Genomic DNA, 25,518 nt, shown 5'->3' with positions numbered 1-25,518 from the left:
CCAGGTTAAATAGTGCAGCACCTTGTGACCTCAACTTACATTGTCCGCGCAGAATCATCTGTTTCTACACGTATACATATAAACATATGTGCCCACTAGGTGTAAGAAAGGATTTTTGTAATAGTTTTGCTGTTTTTATAGCACTGTCCTGTTTGTGTGTGTGTGATGTTTTATTGTGTGTCTGCGTGCGTGTGCTATCTGGCAGTGTGACATTTTGGCTTCCTCTCTTTACAGGACAGAGCAGTGAACAGGGGAAGGTGCAGGAGAAGACACCAGAGAGGGATCAGTCACTGTCATGGCAACAATGTCCGGTGTCCCCCGGAGCCTTCAGGAGAAGGGAAGGCCAGACCCCCCCAACACGGGTCAGGGATGTCAACCTGGAAGTGCTAGTGAGCGGGGTGGTGTATGTTCCCGGTGAGCTGATTATTGTAGATCACACGTGTGCACCCTGTATGTATACATCAGAAGTGGCACAAGGATAGAGATTGGCCTGCAGAGCTTACAGTCTAGTGGACTAATCTGCCTCTTTCAGCATTCCGTACTATGAGTATTGAGCCGTCTTTTTCTCTCTCACCAACATTCTACTTTGTCTCCCCGCTTAGGGACGCGGGACAGGAATGGCCGCTCTCTGGTGATCATCAACACTCGGAACACGTGTTGGCTGAACCCGCACTGCAATGCCTCTGAACTGGGGCGTCTCTTACTGTACTTCTACAGCACTGTACGGTGAGCGCACGTCTACTTTTATGACCTGAGAGGTTTGCGTTACCAGTGCACACCGCTCATATTATCACTTGCACGTTGTTAGTAAATCTCATACCATGATGTCCTGTCCCATTCTCTTGTCCCTTCTCCAGGAGAGATTGCAGAATGCTGGGTCTGACGCTACTGGTGGATGCACGAAGGTGCTCCCCCGTGCCCGCTTTGTTTAAAGCCCTTCATATAGTCCAGGTATGTGATTCTTTGCGTTTTGTTGTACAGAAGGGTTAGCGATGCAGCAATGCGGATTTCCAACCCTCCAGCATGTCATTATTATTTGTCTAGTGAGACATGAGAATTGTTTCGGGATAGTGGCACCAAATTGGGAGAGTTCCCTTCACCCGTTGTATATACAGAGGCTTTAAGCCTAAAAAAATGGGATGTTCTAGGAAGTGCAATCGTCACTGGAGGAATATATAGGATGGGTACTGTGTGTCTATTGCGCTATATAGATATACCTTAAACTGTTGGAAATGGCTCCGGATTAATTGTTCTTACTGCAGAAATGTCTGTGCCACGCAGTGGTGCCCTAGTGCCCTGTACTGGGCAGATCTGACTGAAAGCTCCTCCGTCTGTCACTCACCACACTGTATCTCCCATCTGCCGTCAGCACACGTCAAGGCTGGATATTGTTACACCCCAGGTCGGTCACCCGTCAGACACCATGAATCCTCCTGATAGTCTTTATACGCTCATTGTCACTCCAAGCCCAACACTCCAAGGTCACAGAGGGCCCTATTACACGTCACATTGGAGGCGAGAGGGTGCAGAGTCACATACATAAACTGGGAGGAACACATGGGGCACTATACAAATGTCAGTACAGCTTCGCTGCTGTTGCCTCTCCTCCTTTATATAACGCCAACACATTCCACGGCGGTGTACAATCAGATTTCTATGGAGGTGTCAAGAAGAACACTCTTCCCATGTTTTCAATTGTAGTGCCAGCACAAGAGGAAACCTAGGAAACAAACCAGGGTCCCCCTATTACACGAGCCAGCCCCCCCCCATTACACAAATCAGGGTCCTCCCACCAAACAAAGCAGGGTCCCCCTATCACATGAGCCAGCCCCCCCCCCCCCCCTTATAAAAATTTTGATCCCAATACCAAAGAAAGCAGGGGGCAGTAGTACGCCTATCAAGCAAGCCAGCTCCCCCCATTACTGAAATCAGAGTCCACGCCCCCCCCCCCCCCCCCACCAAAGCAGGGTCCCCCTATCACACAGGCCACCCCCATCAAATCAGGGCCCTCCCACCGAACAAGGCAGGATCCAGCTATCACAAAAGCCACTCACATTACACAAATTGGGTCCACCCCACACAAAGCAGGTTCCCCTATCACAGCTGCTGACATTACAATGCTGTCGCCTCCTTATATTTATAACAAAAGCAATACCCGTGTTGTCCTCTCACGCCGCTATCGATTACAGGTTAGGCCAGCGGATGTGCTCACAGGGACGGCATATACGATACAGAAAGCTGAATCCTCATGTGTCCATGTGTTTTAACCTCTTCCATCCCACGTTCTCCTATTCCAGGCTGCTGTGCCTAGCTGTATCCACGGGGTGTTACTGCTGGCAGAGAAGGATCTCGTCCTGTCACTGGAGAGGCCCCAGGGAATGCAGGTAACGTCTGTCCGCACCGGGGTCTCACTGCGTAACGCCATCGCCAATTCCCTAATCCGGCATCCTGTAACCATTACATTTCTGTTTATAGTTTTAAAGCCACTTTGATTTGATTTTGCTCTTACTTATAAAGATTTTTTATTATTATGGACACTTATAAGAGATCAGTCTTGGCCTGATTCGGGTTGGATTGTAGTTTTGCAAATAATCGCAACACTACAACTCCCGTCAGTAGCATGCCTTCCAGTTTTGCAATCACATTGTCCCCTCACTGCGAAACCATCCGTTATCTTTTTGGGTCCCAGCGGCTGTATGTCACACCCCACAAACGGTCCGGGCATGTCTGCATAGTATTCATTCTAGTACACTGCCTATTTCTAAACCGGTGCAGTTCCGCTTCCCTGCCTGGGGTGTCGCTCTCTGGAATGGTGCTTGTAGCACAGGTCTAGTCTGCATTTCAGTGCTGAAATACAGACCACACTTTGCTAGAAGCACCACAGCAGTCAGCAGCACCCCAGGTAGGGAAAGAAGAGAAACTGCAGGGGTTTTGGAATATGCAGGGTGCTACAATGAACACGACTGCTGTCAGATGTCAGCTGATAAACTTGTTATCCAATATGTTCTAGTATTCAATTGTATAAGGACTTGGGCAGCACAGTTTAATATCGGTACACACACACACACGCAGGGCCGGTGCAAGGCACCACTCACCCACTCCACGGGGCGTTCGATGCGGCCGACGCGTCACTCCATGGGGGGGTGCGGTTTTGATGCGGCAGCCAAGTCACTCGGCAGGGGTGTGTGTGCTGGGTGACACTGCGCGGGCCACCGTGCTCCAGGCCGCCAAGTAACTGCATAGGGTGGGTTTGATGCTTTAGCAGCAGACAAGACACTCGGTTGGGGGGGGGGGGGGGGTTTGATGCAGGATCGGGCGCCAAGTGGGGGGGGGGGGGGGGGAGTTGCTTGCCTCCATCCAGGGGGGGGGAGGGACTGCTCCCAACCGCCACCCTCCAGTGGTCGGCGCCCTAGGCAAATGCCTAAAGCTGCCTAGTGGGGGCGCCGGCCCTGCACACATGCACGCACACTGTTGTGATGTAAGTGTAATGAGCTTTGATGCTTTCCTCAGGATCGTTTATGTAAGGGTTCTCCTTAATTGTCTTGAAATCGAATCTCTCCATCCTTAATGTCTGACTTAATTATGACAAAGCATATGGAATCCCCAACAGAAGTGCGTCTGTCCCCCCTGTCCGCTCCCCTGGGGCAGCGCCAGGGTCAGACTTAGCATAACTCTCAGCCTGACCTTTTCCTCTCCGTCCACCTTCCACAAAGGTCCGCTGACGAGCCTCTGACAGCCTGCAGCTTCCACACCAGCTAATTTAGAGGCTTTGATAAACAAATCCTGTTCTTGGTTCATTAGGACAATATAAGACAGAACAATGTTGGTCTGTGACCTGTGACCCATGAAAGTTAAGTCCCAGAACTGATGATTCATATACACAGAGGACTCTAAAACCTTTATTTATAGGCGCTTGGTGCTTGTTAAGAAAAGATCTGGCGCCTGTGAAGTGGATTTGGAGTTTGTCTGTGTTTTGCTTCAGATGTTTTAATGATCACATTCTCATGAATAGGAATCTTGTTTTGATTGCACCGCGATGTTCTGCAGCCCTGTGTAGTTACAGGTGATTATTGATGTCCTCAGAGATACCACCAGTAGTGCCGCTCCTCCTTCTGTGCGCTAATAGTCCAGATAATCATTATTGCTTAATGACATAAGGTACAATGGGGTGATTTCAGACCATTTTCTAAGCAATCTGACTAGATCTACTAAATTGCTCTGTGTGTAGGAGCCATATTGATAGCAATTTAGGGCAGTACGGATGGCTCCAACTGTGCGGAGTTTGTATATTCTCCCCGTACTTGTGTGGGTTTCCTCCGGGTACTCCGGTTTCCTCCCACAATCCCAAAAAATATACTGGTAGGCTAATTGTCTCCCACCAAATGAACCCTAGAATGTCTATGTGTGCGCGTGTACATGTGGTAGGGAATATAGATTGTAAGCTCCACTGGGGCAGGGACTGATGTGAATGTTCAAATATTCTCTGTAAAGCGCTGCGGAATATGTGTGTGCTATATAAGAAACTGTTAATAAATCAAATAAAATAAATTAATTAATTAAGACCCAGCATGCAGGATAAATCTACTAATACCCGTGTTCTCACATCGCTTTGTGCTGAGCAATCTAGCATCTCTCATATCCCTCAGGACAGTCGCCCCATGTGTAGACCCCATAACAGTAACGTATAATTGCTATAATGGGCATCTATCAGTGTTCCAGTACCATTGTTTAACCTTTACCTTTGCCTCCTATGAAATGTGTTTTTGGTCTCTGATCGTATTTTTCTCTGCAGTTCGAAATTCTGACATCGACAAAGTCTCTGCACAAACACATCGAGGCCTCACAACTCCCGCCTACCCTGTACGGGACGTTTCCGTACTGTCACCAGGACTGGCTGGCGTTCCGAACGGTAAGCAGGGTAACGCTCTGCTGTGAGCCAAATGCTAGAACCCAGGATATAGTGTGTCAGCCGTTCAGCGAATAGCTGATGGGCGGCCTGTATACAGAAATCCCTATTTTTTGTGTTGCAGAAGTTGGAGAACTTGCAGGACAGCTGCTGCGATGCCTGCATCTTTCTGCAGAACGCTATCCATAACATGCACAGCAGTGCCATACCAGAGAAGGCCGAGGTGAGGATACAAGTACACTTCTTTATACTGACCAGAATGCTTGCTGAACCTGTCCCCCCTGGTCTCAGTGGAATAATGTGTAGACCTGTTCAGAGTCCGGTGTCTCTTCTCTCTTGCAGGAGGCCAGACTGCAGCTAAACAGGTTCGGAGAGTTGATGAGGGCGGTCCTGGAGGACACGAGGCTGGTGAAGCTGCAGACAGAAGGGGGCGCTGTCCTGGCCAGACTGAGGAAGGAGGAGTCCTGTGTGATGCTCACGGAGGATTACAGGTACACTTTGGACGCCTTTCTGTCTTAATGTAAATGCCTCCATGTGCCTCAGATGGAGCTGTGTACAAGATGGAACTGTGCGGTTCTGAGTAGGTGGGTATTTTCTGCTTTCCTGACCCCTCCTTAGGGCTCGTACCCATTGGCACTAGTTACAGTATAGACCTTGCCCTATTCTGCTTTCCATGGACCTCCATTGTATTACGGAGAGCAACACTGCAGCTAACTGGTCTACTGGTCACCCTTATTTACCTTGTGTTAGTGGACTGTCCACCTCAAGCCATTATTATATCCGTGAGAACAGAATATAAACACTTTATATATACATGAGACCTAAAATGGATTGGAAAGATCTGAGCGGGTGGTGGAAGGGTTAACGTTGGGTTGGGATCTGGCCGCTGCAGCAGATAATGAAGGTGTTGGCGGAAGTCGGGGTTATCTGCCAGAAACGCTTTGGCCTGGTCATCGTTTTTCCAATTCCCCCCCTCCCTGGTAACCGTCCCATGTTTGGAATTCAATTGAAGCTGTTGGAATTGTGGAAAGTCTTTCCCGTCCATCCCTTTCATCTGGCACCAAACCCTCTCCTGTATAACAGACGGCTACTGCAGGGGAATGTGAGGCGGCCGGTGACGCTGATCCCTGCAGCCCAGAGTACCTCCATGCGCTTAACACCCTCCACACCTCCTTGCAGCCCCCCCAACACACATGGGAATGCCAACCGCACTGATGTCCATTATACATGCACCTGCCGTCAGTATTCAGAGTGAGAGAGTATGTAAATGGAGGCTCACTGCTGAATATAGGATATAATAATCATAATAGCCTTCAGAATAAACATTATTTCGGTGTAAACGTTAATTTCCTCCCATCAGAAGTTGCAGAGATTTACCTCCATCAAATGGTGCAACCTTAAGGTGTGCGTACACGGTACGCTGAGGCGGCTGCTGATATCGATACGATATTGATGGTCACTGGGACCCAGCAGGGAGGGACGGTGCGGGGAGGGGGGCCCCACTCCGCCATCCCTCCCTGCCATCCGTCCATCCCTCCTCCCCCTTCCCCAGCCATGCTGTATTGTGCATCTGCATCTGGCAGATCGAAGCAGAACTTAGGCTTGCCTGCACAGTCTGTTTCTGCTTGAAAAACCCTATTCCATGGGGCTGTGCATCGGGATCGAATCTGGATGGAATGCTGCTAACACTGCGCGATTCATCGTCACTTTATAGTCCACATGGAATAGATAGTGACCCTGAATCGCACCGTGTGTAACACGGAATAACTCAGCAAGCACATTCCAGCACTCCCACAAACTGCTGCATTTGTGCATAACATCACACAAGCGATTGCACTATGGTCCCAGTCTAGACATGGGGTATAGTAATGGCTTGTTATTACTCTGTACACATACCAGAGACAATACTAAACGTCTTTAGGGCAGAGCCTGGCAGGATTCAGGCTCCACTTAATGGACAACAAGTAGGTTTGTGTCCTGCTTTCGGGATCCGTTCGTCCCATGCATCAGTGTCTCTACAGATTCCGCCTTAGGCATTGTGAGTAATTCACCATAAATGTGTCATTGTACGGCCCTGTATCCATCCTCATGTACCTACGTGTCCCCTCTGCATCTTGTGTTAGGGAAGCGGTGGACATGGTGGCGGAACTGTATAACCGGGTGGATGAAGGGGTGCACAGCCTGGTGAGGTTATCCAACAAGCGAATTCAGGACTTGGAGATGGTGACGGAGATTGAGGCATTTGAAGAGCGGTTTCAGGAGGTGAGGACACAGTCGGTAACGGAGCACAGGCCAGTGAGAGTAGGTGGTGCAGTGGAAAAAAGGTTCTGTAACTCATTCAAATCTGCTGTGTAACATCTGGATGGTGCCGGTATTATAAGTGTGTATGATTCTTCAGTGTAACCGTCACCAGCGTCCAACATTTCCTTATTCAGTAATTTGTCACCAAATCTGTTTTATGTCACAATTCGGCCCATAACAAATTGGTCAGAATCGGACACTAAATTTCCGAGGTTAGTGGCATGATCTACAAATAGGAGAGAAGAGGCAGATTAGGCAGACAATCTAGTATCATAAACAGTCATTATTTTTTTTAAACCGTAAATTCTAGTAAAACCATACGTTCCACCTATTTTTATTTTTGTGCGAGAGTCGCAAATTGTAGGCAAAAAAACGGTGTGGTTTAACTAGATACTGGGTGGAGTTTCACCCCAAAATGGTTGTGTCCGATGGAGTTTATTTGAGCACAGTTTCACATGCTTAAATGCTGGGAGATTAGGGGGGAATATGCCCACCCTCCTAACAGACGTTCTGTGTGCGCATGTTACGTTTCATGGAATTGCCGTATAACAAGGTTCTGCCTAGGTGACACTTGACTCTACAGAGACCGGACTGTTATATGACCGTTGTTTTCTGTTCAGTGTATGACAGATTTATCAGAGTGTCTTATAATTCCGTGTTCCGCGTGCTCTGTTATTTCCCATAGGTCAGCTGCTGGATAGAGAATGTTGGTGAGCGGTTACTTGGCGAGTGTAGCGTCCTAGAGGATTCCTTGGAGATCCTTTTACAAACGCAGAAACACTTTGAGGAGTTTGACGGCGTGGCATGTGTAAGTGGCGGGCGTGGATGACCTCCATTTTGGTCATATATACGGAGAAGGGTATGTTTTATAATGCGTCGTTCTGGGTCTCTTCTAGGAGTACTGCAGACGCGGACGGGAGATGCTACAGTCCATGGACAAATGGCAGGACCTCTCGTCCCCTGAGGTGCAGAAGTGCGCGCTGAAGATACAGCGGTGTAAGGAGAAGGTGGGAGATTTCTCCAGGAGGCTCGAGGAGTGTCGGAACAGGCTGGGGAAGACTGTCCGGCTCTATCAGTTTTTCGACAAGGTCAGTGGGACGAGTTATCAGTTGTTCCGTTACAACAATATTCTGCACCTGGCTTCATCCTCTGTGTGATTGCAAACATCTATGTTATATTATGTTTCTGTGTCTCCAATGATATCCTTGCTAGAGAGGCAGATGCAAGTACGGAGTGACCCAGAATTCCTAGGGTGGGGCTGATGCCAGTACTCCTTGCTGGTGTGTGATAATGCTGGCTATTACAGAATGTAGACAGAATGCTCTTACAGTGTTCTTTATCTCCCAACGAGCACTGATTAATAATTGTACACCCATATAACCTGCGCCAATAACGTTCCCCCTCCTTGTCTCCCTCCCCCGCTGCGGCTCCCACATTCCCGGTGAATGAGCCTGGCCACCCACCTACTCACGTGGAAAGAAGTTTGGTGTGTTCACGTCTCCCTTGGCTTCCAGATTATCCATTAACGGCAGTTTTATTTAGTTCCGTATCTGTAGCCGGAAGTATTTTTACGGCATTTGTCTGAATGACATAATTTTTTCTCTGTAGATATACTGTAATAAGCTTACGGAGAAGTTATGTCCACAAGCCTTTTACTGTCCTTGGCTTGTCCCAAAGTAACAGAAAAGCAGCAACACGCTCTGATTCCTGTAATTATTTTAGCTCGTCTTTAAAGTAAAATAATCTTTGGACAGAGCCATAAATGGGGCAGTGCGGCAATCAGATGCCGTACTGCCCCAAACCTCTGTTTGTGCACACTTCTGCCCCTTCTGTGTCACCCCTGTCTGCCCCTCCCCTTTGGAATGTAAGCTCTCACAAGCAGGGCCCTCTCTCCTCATGCTTTTCTTGAAATATATATATATATATATATATATATATATATATATATATTAGGTGATTCATCGCGCCCTACGGGCGCTCTTCACACCGTCGTAAGGGACCTACTGACAGACTGCTACTGAGATCCGGTCACAGTAACGTATTCAATGTGTATGCCTGAGGGTGGGGAAGCCTGTTGGTCCCATGCAATTGTCACATTTGGAGCTGTGTAATAACCGTGTCAGTGGCTGGAATTGTATTTCTGGAAGCTTGGATTATGATGCTACAATCCTATACAATATTGCTTCACTAAAGAGATTTTTTCATTTCATCCTGTGGTCCAGTGCTGGTTCTTTCTTGTAATGAGGATGGCAATCATATATATATATATATATATATTAGGTGATTCATCGCGCCCTACGGGCGCTCTTCACACCGTCGTAAGGGGCTGCTCCCCCTTAATTTGTGAACGTTTGTATTGTGAGAAATATGGTTAGAATTGTATGAAAAATGCCTGTATTGCAACTTAAGTTATAGGTAAAATGTGTTAAATAGAGAGCATATGATTTGGAAGGGGGTGTGTATTGTTTTGTTTAATTAAAAAGCAGTTACAGAGTAAGATGTACATTGATAGTGTGGATGGTACAGTGACATTTGTGTGTGTGTGTGTGTGTGTGTGTGTGCAATAGTATAGTAGGGTGTTTTTGAGTCATCGGCTCCCCACTGGCGGAGGTCACAACACAGGAAAACAGGAGGCTGGGTAGTGATAGGGGTGTGTGGGCATAAGGGAGACTAAAGAGGAGGGTGGGAGACACAGTGCAGCTCCTGCCAGTGGGTGAGGATCCAGCGTGGCAGTACAGGAGTACAGGACGGTGGCCCTGAGTCAGTGTCTCCTCCTACTGGGTGGGAGTTAGGGTGCATGAGAGCAGGAGGCTGGGCTATGAGGCATGATAGGGGTATGTGGGCAACACAGCGTCAGCGACTCCCCAGTGGTGGAAGTTATGGTTCAGGAGAGCAGGAAGCTGGGTAGTGATAGGGGTGTGTGGGCATACGGGGGACTAAAGAGGGGAGCAGGGGTGCTGTGAATTGTGGGAGGGGCGCGGGGGGTGCCGTGAATCGAGGGAGGGGGCAGAATTGCGGGAGGGGGGGTGTCGGTGAATCTCGGAAGGGGGCGGGGGTCCGCAAAGCGCAGGAGTGGGGCGTGAATCGCGCAAGGGGGGTTTGCGAATTGCGGGAGGGGGGGTCGCGGGGGGTGCCGTGAATTGCGGGAGGGGGGGTAGCGGGGGTTGGACGGTGGGTGCCGCGAATCGCTGGAGGGGGGGCACGGGGGGGTTGCAGCGAATTGCAGGAGGGGGGGGTCGCGGGGGCAGGGGGGTTGCGGCGAATCGCAGGAGGGAGGGCGCGGGGGTTGCGGCGAATCGCGGGAGTGGTGGGTCGCGGGGGTTGCCACGAAACTTGGGAGGGGGGGTTGGCGGCGAATCGCGGGAGGGGGGGGGGTCACAGGGTGGGGTGGTGCCGCGAATCACGGGAGGGGGTGGTCGCAGGGGGGGTGCCGTGAATCGCGGGAGGGGTCGTGGGGGGGGGGCGCGAATCACCACAAGAAAAAATCAACACAGAAAGGTCAACACATGTAAATGTTGACATAAGTGTGGCATTTCATTGGTGTCCATGTCGACACATGAGAATGAATATGAGAACATTCAAAAAATGAAAAATAAATCTCAAAATCTCATGTCAACCTTTTTCATTGTCGACCATAGCCATGGGGAGGGTTGCCGCGAATCGCGGGAGGGGGGGGGGGCGCGGGGGTGCCGTGAATTGCGGGGGGGGGGGGATCATTAATTAAGGGAGAAGTCCAGTTAACAGAGCAATGTGTCCCTCCTGTTATACACGCACTCACACACTTTGAGTGACAGATGTAGCCAAATATATAAGAGATATCTCTCTGCCACCCTAATAGTTGCAACTATCCTTATTTACCATGTACTTGTCTTAAATTGTACTGTAACTTCTTGTCAATGCCAGTATATGCCCGCAGATGGTATTACGCATGTGGAAGTTCCTGCCCTCTGCTCTGTCATTATTAATAACTAGGCTAGCACCCGCCACATGTCTGGCATGTATGCAGTTGCCGGATTTTTCTACGCCACATGCAGATATCTGCGTGGTCCGTTCGCAATTCCTTCCTCCACGTGTAGCACTTGGCATTCTCTGACCCATGATCGTCATTTTTTGTTTCATAATATTGAATATTCCCAATTTTTCCCGTGCCAGTGAATGCTGTTTTTGAAGCTCTGGGATTTACTGAAGCCAAACAAGGGTATAAAACCATGATTCTATGTGGAAAACACGCAAATGATATTCAATGCACCACAGACCACAAGTACTTTCCATAGAAAAGAATACATCACCAGGATTTACTAACAATTGTCTTTGTAAACACAGAGCAAACTAGAAGTTATTGTCGCGATGTGAAAGGGGTATACATTTATCCCCCAGCCTCCTAAGGGGCCTTGACACGGGGAGATTTTGCTCGATCACTCAGATTGCTCAGCACACAGGGATGTGTCAGCACTGTGTGCTGAGCAATCTGTCAGGGACAGTGTTCTCCGGTGAGAACCCTGAACGGCAATGTAACTAGAGTTATCCAGCATGCTGGATATTAATTGCGGGCCCGCTATAGTGTTCATTCTAGCACCCGCCATCTTTGAAAACCCATGCAGTTCCTCTTGCCTGCCTGTCTGCTGTAGTGCTTCTAGCGCAGTGTGGTCTGTATATCAACACTGATATGCAAACCAGACCTGTGCTAGAAAAACCACAGCAGACAGCGACACCCCAGGCAGGGAACAGGAACTGCAAGGGTTTTCAAAGATGGCGGGTGCTAGAATGAACACTACGCTACACGGGGTGATTTCAGGGCATTTTCTAAGCGATCTGACTAGATGGCTGCTTAGAAAATGCCTCTATATCCCTAATTGTGTAGGAGTGATAGTGATGCGCGGCCCCGTGTGTCGCTATCGCCTGGTGATAAATATCCACCATCCTGGATAAATCTACTTACATCGCTGTTCAGGGTTAGTGTTTTCACCGGAGAACACTCCCTGACAGATTGCTCAGCATATAGTGCTGACAAATCGCTCAGCAAAATCTCTCTGTGTGTAGGCCGTTTAAGACGGTAGACTTAATCTGTTAAATAGATTACAGTGGATCTGTATGGAAGCCCAGGTAGGGTGAAATATGATTCAATACAGATGTCTATACCCCTATAATAGCCAGCATGGAGATTACACTGCCATTTGTGGCCTGACGCCAACTGAATGTTGAGGTGATATCGATAAAAATTGTAGTTGTTAGTGGAGCCATCTAGTGGGCAGAGTATGAAAGGCAGTCATTTCCTAATGGTGGGAGTACCCCTGTTAGGAATGCCTTTTACTATGAAAAGTCATTTTCAAATTGAGTACTACAGTTTTCAATATAATGGATCCTTATAGGGGACGGATGGACGGGGTTGGTTTGTAGTAAACAGCAGTTTTCAACAGGGGATGGTGAGGCATGCTGGGATTTATAGTCTAACAACATCTAAGGGACTACCCGCAGAGGAAAGCTAATATGATGTGGTATTCTGCAGGGTAGAATGTAAGCCAGATACACATGGTACATGGCAGGGACTTACTCCAATATTGCACTTTTTGTAATAAATAAATGACTCCAGATGTTGCGGTCAGGGTTCCAGTCTTGTGACTCAGATTTGCTTTCTTTTTCCTATGTAACCCTCCCTGGGCCATATTTTGCTGGTGCCTCATTTAGTGCAACTTTTATCTGCCTGTCTACAAATCATCCTCCCCTGTCCCGGTTCGTTAACCGGGCCGTGATGATGGCGATGGAAGTTTTCAGCACCAAAGCCTGTGTGCGAGAAATCAGGAAAACCACAGTTTGGCCTGGATTTCCCACTTGGGGGTTCACCCCTGCCCCCTGGTGGCCACAGGTGGAACTGCAGCGAGTGCAGATTGATTCTCATGGTCTCTGCTCTGTTTCACAGTACCACAGCTGTGTGCATCCTCCAAGACCATGATCTATGGTCACTGGGATATGAAGTACCGGAGTAAGGGTATTCAGAGTTGCACACTGCTGCAGCATTACATGACTGACACCGTGGTTCGCAACTTTTTAGGAACCGCAGTTGAAAAACATCAACCTTATTCCTGAACATTGTCCCTGAGTGTCTGCTGTAGCTTCAGCCTCTCTGATTTCTCCCCTTACAGGTGGAGTAATCTATTGCTGCATAAATAGCATTGTGCATCATGGTATCTCAGGGCTGCTGTATACTGCTATAGCCTTTTGACGATCAACCCCATGTATGTCGACCTTTCTCATGAGTATTGACAATGCTGATGTGGGGTCCCTGAGTAGGGACAACGCTGATGTGGGCTCCCCGAGTAGGGACAACGCTGATGTGGGCTCCCCGAGTAGGGACAACGCTAATGTGGGCTCCCCCAGTAGGGACAACGCTGATGTGGGCTCCCCCAGTAGGGACAACGCTGGTGTGGGCTCCCCCAGTAGGGACAACGCTGATGTGGTCTCCCCGAGTAGGGACAACGCTGATATGGGCTCCCCGAGTAGGGACAACGCTGATGTGGGCTCCCCAAGTAGGGACAACGCTGATGTGGGCTCCCCGAGTGGGGACAACGCTGATGTGGGCTCCCCGAGTGGGGACAACGCTGATGTGGGCTCCCCGAGTGGGGACAACGCTGATGTTGGCTCCCCGAGTAGGGACAACGCTGATGTTGGCTCCCCGAGTAGGGACAACGCTGATGTGGGCTCCCCGAGTAGGGACAACGCTGATGTGGGCTCCCCGAGTAGGGACAACGCTGATGTGGGCTCCCCGAGTAGGGACAACGCTGATGTGGGCTCCCCGAGTAGGGACAACGCTGATGTGGGCTCCCCGAGTAGGGACAACGCTTATCTGGGCTCCCCGAGTAGGAACAATGCTGATGTGGGCTCCCCGAGTAGGGACAACGCTGATGTGGGCTCCCCGAGTAGGGACAACGCTGATGTGGGCTCCCCGAGTAGGGACAACGCTGATGTGGGCTCCCCGAGTAAGGACAACGCTGATGTTGGCTCCCCGAGTAGGGACAACGCTGACGTAGGCTCCCCGAGTAGGGACAACGCTGATGTGGGCTCCCCGAGTAGGGACAACGCTGATGTGGGCTCCCCGAGTAAGGACAACGCTGATGTTGGCTCCCCGAGTAGGGACAACGCTGACGTAGGCTCCCCGAGTAGGGACAACGCTGATGTTGTCTCCCCGAGTAGGAACAATGCTGATGTGGGCTCCTCGAGTAGGGACAAAGCTGATGTGGGCTCCTCGAGTAGGGACAAAGCTGATGTGGGCTCCCCGAGTAAGGACAACGCTGACGTGGGCTCCCCGAGTAGGGACAACGCTGACGTGGGCTCCCCGAGTAGGGACAACGCTGACGTGGGCTCCCCGAGTAGGGACAACGCTGATGTGGGCTCCCCGAGTAGGGTGAATGCTGGCATGTGGGGTCCAGGGATAGTGACACCGCTGCCATTGGGTCCAGGGGTAGCGACACCGCTGCCATGGGGTCCCCGGGTGGTGACACCGCTGATGTGGGCTCACCGAGTAGGGTGAATGCTGGCATGTGGGGTCCAGGAGTAGTGACACCGCTGCCGTGGGGTCCCTGACTATAATGATATGCTTGGATTTGAACTTGGGGCTTGAACAACTCTTTACAAAACCCAGCATGTCTGGTCACAGATCACTTGTCATGTGTACAGACTGATAGAAAGTGCTGAAACTTGTAGTTCTATCACAGTGGGATAGTGACGGACTGGGCAGGTTCTGTAACAGCTGTAGGGGAACAAATATGTGCATCTGTCTACTATGTGCATCTGTCTACCTGCTGGTGATATTCGGGGGGAGTCAGGCTTACAGGGGTGACCCCCTATCCTTGCCCCATAGGGTTATGGAGTTTCCCTAAGTTGGTAACCGTTGGTTCCGCAGGAACTTGCTCTCCAGCCTGTGTTAGCTGACATGAGCCGGGGAGTGAAGAGTTGAGCATTAGGAATGTAGCAGCCGGTTCCACCCTTCATGGTAGAGCTGATATGGTGTATGCAGCCTGGCGTGACCGGCGCTGTCCTGGGAAATGAGCTGGAATGTGTGACTACCAGTAGGACCTATACTCCTGGTAAGCTGATGACAGGGGATCCCTCGGTGACCAGGGCTCTGGGCTGGCTGTCATCAGGAGGCACCACAGGGCTGGAATGTGATGGACAGGGCAGGTCGGTGGGAGGCGTCACTCACCAGCACATCTGTAGGCTGTGTCAGGGTCCCCGAATGTACATGTCCATGCCTGGCATCTGATCTCACATTAACCCTTCATGGGTGGTGGGGGATATTGCTGGGCCAGAAGAGTGTTGTCATGCTCTTACATGGATGAATCCTACTCCCCATGTGCACCCTATAAATGACCCTCGTCAGCGCTTTGTCTGTGGGCTCGTTGCAGTTTTCACAAGTGCTTTTATGACTGTATATTAATATGCCCACACACACACACACTCGCTTTGCTCTGTAACAATGGCCAGGTACACCCTGCACAGCACCATCATGTACCCGGCAGTGACGTGGCAGAGAGCGGGTATGGACCTACAGATGCCATTATAGGCAGTGCATGTTCCTAGGTGCACTTTGCCCGATGCAAACAAAACCCTTTAAGTGCACAAAAGTGTTGCATGCCATAATACAGGAGACCGGAGAGTGAGTGCTGGGGGTCAGAAGTTGGACCTGGATGTGACCTTTTGGGGCCAAACCTAATGACAGTGACCATTAACCCATAGAGTGCCTGTGTACATACACTCTACATACTGTCAGAGCCACGTGCTGCTTCTGCTCTTCACCAGCTCTTGTCTGGCATGAAGCCCCCCTCTCTCTCCCCCCAGACACACACACTTCAGTCTGGGCCCATCCCCCCTCCCCAGTCTTTTCAATGGGTTCAGGGGCTGCCCATCTGCTCGGCTAACTCACATTTGCTTGTGAATAGCTGGTGCTGGTAGGCGTTGGGCGCCAGTCATTCTGTTCTCCTGCTGATCATGAGAAGACGGCTGCGAGGAGCAGAGCTCAGACTGGGGACACACCAATGGGATCGGCAGACGTACAGGTACAATGACCCCTCTTCCCCGTATTCCATAATACTGCTTCCTTTATCTTGTATCTGGGGTACCTATTGTTGTGTAGAGGCAGGTGCTGGGACACCGTTGTAGGGACCGGTCATTATGGTTAATGCATCACCGTATTGGGAGGCGGGGCTAGGGGGTCGGGGGGGCTAGGGGGTCGGGGGGGCTTCTGAACAATTTATTATGAAAGAAAATGGAACATTGATTCATTCACTTGTTCTCTGCACCCTGGAAGCTCACTGGGCATTGGCCAGCCGGTCTTTGCCTTCCCTCTAGCACAGGTATGTTGGCATAGTGTAAAATATTGTTCTGTGCCACTGTTCCTGCTGCCCTCGTGCTGAAAGGGGTTTGGGTGCGCCACGCTTCTTTGTGCTCCTTGCGTGCGCTCATCTTGAGTTTGGCGTCTGTGTGAAATTCGTAGAATGGATTCAGCGATAGGAACTTTGGTAGCGTTACATTTACCAGCAAGAGCCGAGATCGCCCAGGTCAGTGTTATTGCAGCTGGGATTTTGCAGGAGAAGGGGGGGCCGACGGGACAATCCTATTCGGGGTTAATGAGAGAAACAGAGGCATGCACTGAAAGGAGTAATTACATGCCTGTTACTGAGCAGGCCTCTATGCATACAAGTAGCCTTTAGAGACCCCGATGCATTCACTTGTCCATCTGTTAGTATGAGGGGCCGTATACAGCCAGATGCCTCTAGTGTGCTCCCAGTAGCTTATAGTTAATTTTTAGTGTACGGAGAACCATTCCTCTAATAAGGGATATAGGTAGAAGTATAGCTTCCTTTCTACAGAACAACAAAGGTGCGTTGCTAGGCTTGCAGAGCTGGCTGCATGTCCAGATGCGTCCAGCTCTGCAATTATAGTTTATGCGTCCCGCCTCCCTTAGCTCTACTTAACTTGTTATGTACTGTAGCTTCTGCATTTACCAAAGGGGTCTATTTACTAAGCTTTGGAGAGAGATTTAGTGGATGGCGATAAAGCACCGACCAATCATCTCCTGACATTTTTCAAATGCAGCCTGTAACAAGGCAGCTTGGAGTTGATTGGATGGTACTTTATCACCGTACACTTTATCACAGTCCAAGGCGTAGTACATAGACCCCTGAATGTCTGGTCTTTGGCTAATTGGCTTCTGGATGTATCCCCTGCTTCACATATGTATCAGTAGCTCCTGAGCCTGACAGATACTCCTGTTATTAGTCTGGAAGTTACATGACGCCGACAGGAGTCAAATGAACGACTGCTGCTGGGTTTTTAGGGTCAAGGATTATTAAATACGCGGCAGAGCTGTCAGTCATCGGCCCAGCGCTTGCATTGTAATTCGTACAGGAATATGGAGCTCTGAGGTGTATCTGAGCTACCCGCAGGAGGGATCCTGGATGGGCGGAAATGCTGGACCCTAGCAACTAAATCTAACATGAAGGACAAAACTCTATGGAAATGTTGCCATTTTTTAAGCTTCGACTATGCTTCTTATATTGTATGTTATTTTTTAAATGTTTTTTAGGGTACTGGTACAGTAGCTTACTGGGGTTCTAATAGCGTACTGGGGTCAACAGTTTATTTGGAAAATGGTCTTTCCACAGGTTTTCTTTACAATTGGTGACAATTACCCCAAGTCTGGCAGTAGATATGACCTGTTACGAGGTCCTGTGGAGACTGGAAAGAGCTGGAGTTGGGTTTCTCCCACTTCTGACACCAAAATACTGTAGTAATAGTAATACAATCCTGGAGGTGTGAGGGGATGTGGTAGGTTATTTTCCTGGCTCGTTTGCAATATATAGAACCTCTGGTGTCAGTCCATAAAATGCTTGTCAATCGCCACATGTGAAGTTCGACATGACTGTTTTTTTGGTATCTGTGTCGACACATGCGTCACCCTGCAGAGCTACCACAGTGCTCGGCACAATTTACCATTCACAACCGAAGTTCACTTAGATAGTAAACTATAAAACATTTAAAAAAAGGAAAACAATCTAAAAAAACCCTCATGTGCATATTTTGACGGTTTAACCATAGTCACGCTAAAGCCTTTGCTTGTGTCGACCACATATATGTCGACCCAGGGGAACAGGGATCCATAACTTGTCCTCATCTACTGTTTATGTCCATGCTTATTCTGATTATCTGGAGATGAGCACAGCAGCATATATATATATATAATCTGTATATCTGTATATCCTGTGGGGCTATTAATTATACTTGTCTGGTTAGTAATTCCTTAAGGCTGTGACACCGGCGCCCCCCTTCTGCCATTCCAAGATCAATGGAAATAACAACTAAAGGCTCCAGTGGGATGAAATAGGCGCTTATTTTTACCAAGCAGTAACTTTAGAAGAAGATGCAGCTCTGTCCTAGCCGACATGGGAGACTGATAAACGAGCCGCGATATCTCATAGGCAAATCTGCGTGGTATTCAGAGGGTAATGTGGGGTTTGCAGCTGTGGCTTCCATTCAGGGGTCCTGGCCTGCTCTAAGGACACTCGTTCTCCTTCATAGGCTGAAGAAGGGGCCTTTGTTGTGTCCTGGGGCTTAAAATAGCTCTATTCTCCCCTATACGTGATGGGTCCTCTCTACCTGACGGCATTCACATAAAGCAGAGCGAACGTGGAGACAGCTGGCAAATCTATCCTATCTATCTATCTATCTATCTATCTATCTATCTATCTATCTATCTATCTATCAGACATCAGCTAGGACATAGTGGGTCAGCTGCATTAAACCTGGTAAAGTGATAAAGTGGAAGGTGATAACACACTAGCCAATCAGCAGTGTTTGAAAAATGATTTAGGAGTTGATTGGCTGGTGCTCTATCACCTTCCACTTTATCACTGCTTTATCACAACTTTATCACTTCACCAGTGTGAGCCACCCATTATTAGTGCTATAATATCAGGAAAATTAAACACATCCCATAAAGCAAAACCGCCCCTTTATATTCCATAAAGTGCGTGTTCCTGGCAGTGCCTGAGATCTCCGCTGTCCTTTCCTGCACCCCTCTTGGCTAATTCCTTTCAGCTGAATTAAAATTCCAGCCACTCTGTCCTCAATCTCTGAATCATCGCTCATTGAGCTGGAACACAGGGTGCACGTTAACTCCCTCACACCTGGACTTGTTGCTATAGGTGAGGCTGACTAAAGCAAGAGTCCCATGGCCAGAGTCCTCGCCGCCGTCGGGGATGATAAGGTGGACAGGTGGCAGGCGGAAGCCTTTAGCTATTCTTTGTGCCACTTCTACAGCTGGGCACAAATATTGATTTGCTGGGATAAAAACTGGGCGATCTCCTCTGCCCCCTCATTGCAGGTGACGCTTAGAGGATTCAAGTTTAAAAACAAACTTTCATGCTGGGAAAGTTCTATAACTGTACTTTACAGGATTTAATGACCGATCGCTGGCTTTAGAAGTGTGCCCGGTTGGCTGCTTGGCCATTATTTGTTGCTGTATGTAAGTCTAATGGGTCCCCATAGATCTGCTCTCTTGACCTCCGCTGCTGCCCCTTCATTGTACAGCGCTTAGGGATGTCGCTGTATATTGGCTAGCGCTATAGGGAATCGGCAGCTGCTGCCAGCTTCTTTCTGCATTGCCTATAGAAAGGTCCTGCTGCCCCCCCCACTAAGTCCGTCGCTGAATAGGAAGGCGCATACATCTGTCCTGTGCTTAGAGCAGATGTGACAATAGCATACATCGATCACCACTCCTTTCTCCTACATCTGATGAATGAAGCTATTGTTCTGTACATCGATTGCTAGAGGAGAGGAAAGTTATCCTTAAGCCCTGCACCTTCCTGCCTCTGCTTCTGTAACTCTGTGATGTGCATCATTGGAAGTCCAGCAGTTGTGCGGGGAAGAGATTGGACGCGGCGCATTTCTGAGTGAGCGATTGTTACCGGGGACAATGTGTAATTTATAGCTGGACAGTGAGGTCATGAGTGGACACGGGCTGTTAATGGTCTCTGTGTTTAGCGGCTGCTGTCAGAGATGACTGGAATTAGGTGGAGAATAGCGTGCTGGACTATTATTAATCACGGACACAGGCTCGCTTTTGTCTCCTACAATTATAATCCTGCGGATGTGAAACAATAATATTTTGTGTCCTTGACAAACCCCTTATACAGAATTTTTCTTTTTCCTGAATCAGTGATGTCACTAGTTCCTGATGAGGTCATAGGATGTAAATAGACTCCACCCACAACATGGCTCCCTCCACTGTCTTTAGGAAATTAGAAGATATATAAAACTTGAGCCCAAAAGTATCAAAGGTTAACATGGAGAGAGATAGAAGACCAATCCGTTCGCTATGAATTACCATGTTACATGCTGTGTTTGTAAAATTACAACAGTTTGTACTTTATCTCTCTCCAAATGTATCATCTCCAAGCTGTGATAATTCTGGACACTTCTAAACTATACAAGTACGTTATTGTGTTGGAACCTTAGCAAAACATTTTTCTGGTTGCAATTAGTTGATGGATGTTGTGGACATTTTGCTGTGACTGTTTATGTAACACACCAACTAGTCGCTGAGTATTCCGGTCTAAATAACAGGTGTATTTAACATGTGGCAATCCAGCGGCTGTGGGACTACATATCCCAGCATGCTCTAATGCCAAAACTGTGGCAGGGCATGCTGGGATGTGTAGGATCACAGCATCTGGATGCTGTTTACCCCTGTAATACATGTTTTCCATATTTATTTAACTTTATACACATCTGTCTGCAAATGGCATTGCCTGACAGACCCTTCTGTAACAATTTAGGGGGAAAACATTTCTAGGTCTAGTCTGAACTCTTAATTTGTTCAGTTCATATGTACTCCCGACTTCTGGACTTCCAGCTGAACAAGAAGTTCTAGTATAAGGACACTACAGGAAGACATCAAGGGTTGGTAGCAGTACGAAGACAATTTGCTTAGAGTTAAATATCTATTGCTATGCTTTAGTCTGCAGGCCTGGTCAACCTGTGGCCCTCCAGCGGATGGTGGGAGGGTATCCTGGGACTTGTAGTTTCACTACAGATGGGTAACTAGGGAATATGTACTATTTGCAAACTGAAGTAGTGAGGACCCTTACATGTGTAGTATTTTTGTGGTTGTAGCAAGAGCCATTGTATGTGGGATGAATATGTAACTGAGTTACACAGCGTGGTTTATTTACTCCAGGGGAAGGGGTAAATCTGTTCTCTGGGCGTACACGTTACCTCTGACTGGCACAGGCGTCACTCTCTGTGGACGTCTGGCGTTAGCAGCCTTGAATGTAAGATGACTATATGAAAGTCACGGCAGGAGTCCAGGCTCCGGTTTCCCACAGGAAAAGCACCCGGTATTGTTCTCCTGGAAGCACCGCTATGAATACATATCAGTTTGTGCACATATATCAGGGGGATGGCACTGGGATGTCTCAGAGTAAAGATACTGAACGGGACATTTCTAACTCTGCTCAGAATCACATTATGCCTTTTGGGAATCAAACTTCACAGCTTGTCAGAAAAGCTCACAATTCGTAGCTTTGTCACACACCCGTTCAGTCTTACACACACACACACACACACACACACACACACACACACACACACACACACTTTTACTATATTTCTGCTTCCCTCCCTTGTGTTGGATCCCCTGACTGTCTGGGAAGATTTGCTATGTTCTCCGCACACTTACCTGAGTCCATAGACGGTTGTATTCTCTGAGTATGCGGCAGTAATACTGTAAATGTCTGTACAGGAACGTCTGCCAGGATCTCTGAATAGTTGGGGTGCTTGGGTTGCAGATACTCCAGCAGATTAAGTAAAGATCAAAGCCTGGCATATTTGCATATCAATGCCCAACCCTGTAATTGGCACAGTAGGCACTCAGTGTTCTGGACGGAGGTCCTGTAGTGCTGGTGGGATTCCTGAGAATGACCCCGCACAGCACCCGGCAAAGACTACAAACAGCAGTCATGGAACGGAGCCGGCTAGGGCCGGCTGAGCCCAAACTAAAAAATCTTGTATTATTAGATGGGTCTGAGGCTCCCGGGTCACATCATCGCCTTGGCTGCTGGTCCTGGTCATGTCTACTCAGGGTTCTACACTGTCTATTAAGCTTCACAGGTACTTGTTTCCTAGCACGGCCACAACGATCTTGATCTGGGGCATCGCAGGTAAAAAAATCGCGTCGGTCGCATCGCATGCGGGCTAAAAAATCGCATGAGATGCGACCGACGCGATGCCCGCGATTTCCCATAGGGAACAATGTAAAATGCCTCAATTTAACCAAATCAACATAGGGAACAATGTTAAATGGGCCAGAGACCCCCCAAAAAACCCCTGACCAGTGAAATGGCCCCCCAAAAATAGTTAACGCCACCCCACGATCAACCTGAACCCGAAGCGTGGCGAGCGGCGGCGGTACGCGTCCTCCGACCTTTTCATACCCCACTATCCACGTCGGCGTGGAGTTGAGAATAGATAGCGTGGCTGGCGAGCGCAGCGGTACGCGTCCTCCGACCTTTTCATACCCCCACTATCCACGTAGGCGTGGAGTTGAGAATAGATAGTGTGGCGAGCCACCGAGCCCGAAGCGTGGCGAGCGCACGCGGATACCTTCACCGGTAAACGCGTCCCTTCGCGGGCTTCACAGGTATCCGCGTCCCCTCGCGGGGCGCGTTGCGCTCGCCACGCTTCGGGCTCGGTGGCTCGCTGCGCTCGCCACACTATCTATTCTCAACTCCACGCCGACGTGGATAGTGGGGGTATGAAAAGGTCGGAGGACGCATACCGCCACCCCTCGCGGGCTCGCTGCGCTCGCCACGCTTCGGGTTCATGTTGATCGTGGGGTGGCGTTAACTATTTTTGGGGGGCCATTTCACTGGTCAGGGGGGTTTTTTGGAGTCTCTGGCCCATTTAACATTGTTCCCTATGTTGATTTGGGTAAATTGAGGCATTTTACATTGTTCCCTATGGGAAATCGCGGGCATCGCGTCAGTACCATCTTATGCTTTTTTGGGCCGCATACGATGCGACCGACGCGATTTTGACTTTTTCAATGCATTTCAATGGGAAATCGTGGGCATCGCGTTGGTCGCATCGTAGACCATTAAAAATTGCCCGCGATTGTGGCCGTGCTATGAAACAATTACCGCTTCACAATTCTTGGACCGTTCTATCCCTGAAATGACTTATGAAGAATTCTGTCAGTGCCTCACAGTATTACTCTGATCTAGATACCATGATTGTGCATGATGTTGGTATTCTCAGCTGCTGATGTTCTGTCTGTGCAATGTATTGTTTAATCTAATATGATTGGCTGACTGCGTGACATGTTTTCTGATGTTCTAACTCCCTTCTTTGCATTTTCAGGCATATGAATGGGCTCTGGAAGGGATGCGTCATCTTGCTGCCATTAGCTTTGATGACTGTAATTCCCCTGAGCTCTGCGCCGGTGCTGTAGAGAGTCTGGAGAAGTACCAGGTGCAGCACCCGGAGATCGGGGAGAAGAAGTTCGAGGAGATGAGGGAGCTTGCCTACGATTTGAAGAGCGAGAAAGGGGCCAAGCAGTGGAAGTTTGCATGGTCAAAGTGCCAGGAGGCCAGACAAGTCTTCGAGAAGAAGTTGGAGGCAGCGCTGAGGGCAAAAGGCTCATTATCCAGGGAGCAGAGCTCTCCTAGATTGCTCTCCCAAAGGAGAAATTCAGACGCTGTAGACCGTAAGGTGCCTTATTTCCAAAACGAGCCTAAATCCCCCCTGTGCAGCAGGGAGCGGAGGCTGGGCAGAGTCTTCTGTAACCGGCCAGAGATGGGAAATACACCAGACCAGACTCCATACCCGGCGAGTTCCTGCTGCTCATCTACCAGCTCTATCGCATCCTCAGCTTTCAGGGTACGTAAGATGTCCCTACAAAGTGTCCCCGGGGAGGACCTTCCCCTTCATCTACTCCAGCAGGTGCCTTCTGGGTCCTCCACGCCAACTCCATGTCGCCCCATGGGTAGAAGGTTGTTGAGGAAGGCACAGAGTTTTGACGTTCCTGGAAGCGATGTGGGCAGTCACGGGTGTCAGAGGCGGCTGAGCGAGCCCGCCAGGCGGGGTAACACTGGCGTGTTCATCAAAGGGCTGGAAGTGAGCAGCACAGAACTGGCAGACAGGCCATGCAGCCCCCGTCAGCCGCCCCCCCTGGACTGGTCAGCAGAGCGACTGCTTCGAGATCGGAGGAGTAGCGTCTCGTCATCGGACGGGAGGAGCCGCAGCAGGTAGGAGATGACACGGTGCATCATTTCTTATCGGATATTATGCTGTCTGCTACATGGCCAGTAAGTCAGGGAACTGTGATTTGGTTTGTTCAGTGAGACGGTTCCTGATGTAATGTTACCTGGGCTCCTATGCCTTCAGTGTATAATCTCCTTACATGGGCTATGATGCCACATCTGCACCTGCCTATCACCCACTCTCATCTGGGCTCCATACAAGGAAAAGTACGCTTTAGACTGGATCAACCGGAGAGCACCTGCTATGTGTATTGCACAGGCCATGTTCCGGACATCGCAGAGACAAGAGAAATACTTCTCTGTGAAACAGAATCTAAGATCTTTGATCTGCGACCCCTGCTGTCGGCTCCTGGTGCCAACACAATGCAGGACTGAAGCTTTGATGACGTCACACACTCACGCTCCTGGCAGGAAGTGCCCAGGCTGGATATCCGGCCGCCCAGATTACTTACTCAGTTGTGCTGCTATTGGTCAGAATCCCACTAGTTATGAAGTTGGTTGAGGGTTGCCAACCATCAAATGATTTCCCTCTCCTTCGGAAATAAGTCAGTGTAAACTAAAATAAGGAAATGAAAGTCAGTTTTAAATAAAAAGTTTAAACTGACTTTTATTTCCTTCAGTGTCCGCAGAGGCGGGGGTGGGTGATGACATCCGTGGAGCGAACCGCTCGGAGAGTGCGAAACTTGCCAAATCCGATCATTTCCAAGGCCTGCACATGCGCAAATACGTGCCAAATTAGCCCCTTTACGAATGGTATTGAATCAGGCCCATAGCCAGTCAGTAACCATTGCCCGCTAGAAGTTTTGGATCTGGGCAAATAATGCCAAGATCTTCCACATCCTGCAAACAGGTAAAAGCATCATTATGTCCTAGATATTATTATGGAAATCTGTGTGCAGAATCTGACTTTTTGTTGTGTCACAGAGGTGGATTAATGACAAAAAACGGGCAGATCTAACAATTAATCGTGCCTCACAAAACATCAGCCACTGCCCGGGG

At 49.1% G+C, this 25,518-nt stretch overlaps 1 protein-coding gene across 2 annotated transcripts in view; it reads left to right on the top strand.

Annotated features, from left to right (window-relative positions):
* PLEKHG4 (pleckstrin homology and RhoGEF domain containing G4) overlaps positions 1 to 25,518 on the top strand; it is a 64,474-nt gene that overhangs the window by 24,654 nt on the left and 14,302 nt on the right. For both annotated transcript variants that reach the window (XM_083164881.1, XM_083164880.1), the window contains exons 4-14: positions 235 to 414; positions 603 to 726; positions 858 to 951; positions 2,298 to 2,384; positions 4,793 to 4,909; positions 5,031 to 5,129; positions 5,249 to 5,397; positions 7,030 to 7,168; positions 7,893 to 8,015; positions 8,104 to 8,295; positions 23,618 to 24,504. In XM_083164881.1, coding sequence (XP_083021007.1) covers positions 235 to 414; positions 603 to 726; positions 858 to 951; positions 2,298 to 2,384; positions 4,793 to 4,909; positions 5,031 to 5,129; positions 5,249 to 5,397; positions 7,030 to 7,168; positions 7,893 to 8,015; positions 8,104 to 8,295; positions 23,618 to 24,504 — 2,191 coding nt within the window. The remainder of the gene's footprint in view (positions 1 to 234; positions 415 to 602; positions 727 to 857; positions 952 to 2,297; positions 2,385 to 4,792; positions 4,910 to 5,030; positions 5,130 to 5,248; positions 5,398 to 7,029; positions 7,169 to 7,892; positions 8,016 to 8,103; positions 8,296 to 23,617; positions 24,505 to 25,518) is intronic.

Source organism: Crinia signifera, chromosome 11 (genome assembly GCF_055691185.1).
Source record: "Crinia signifera chromosome 11, ASM5569118v1, whole genome shotgun sequence".
NCBI classification, from domain to species: domain Eukaryota; kingdom Metazoa; phylum Chordata; class Amphibia; order Anura; family Myobatrachidae; genus Crinia; species Crinia signifera.
Note: the sequence above shows the minus strand (reverse complement) of the source record. Positions and strands in the feature narration are given on the sequence as shown.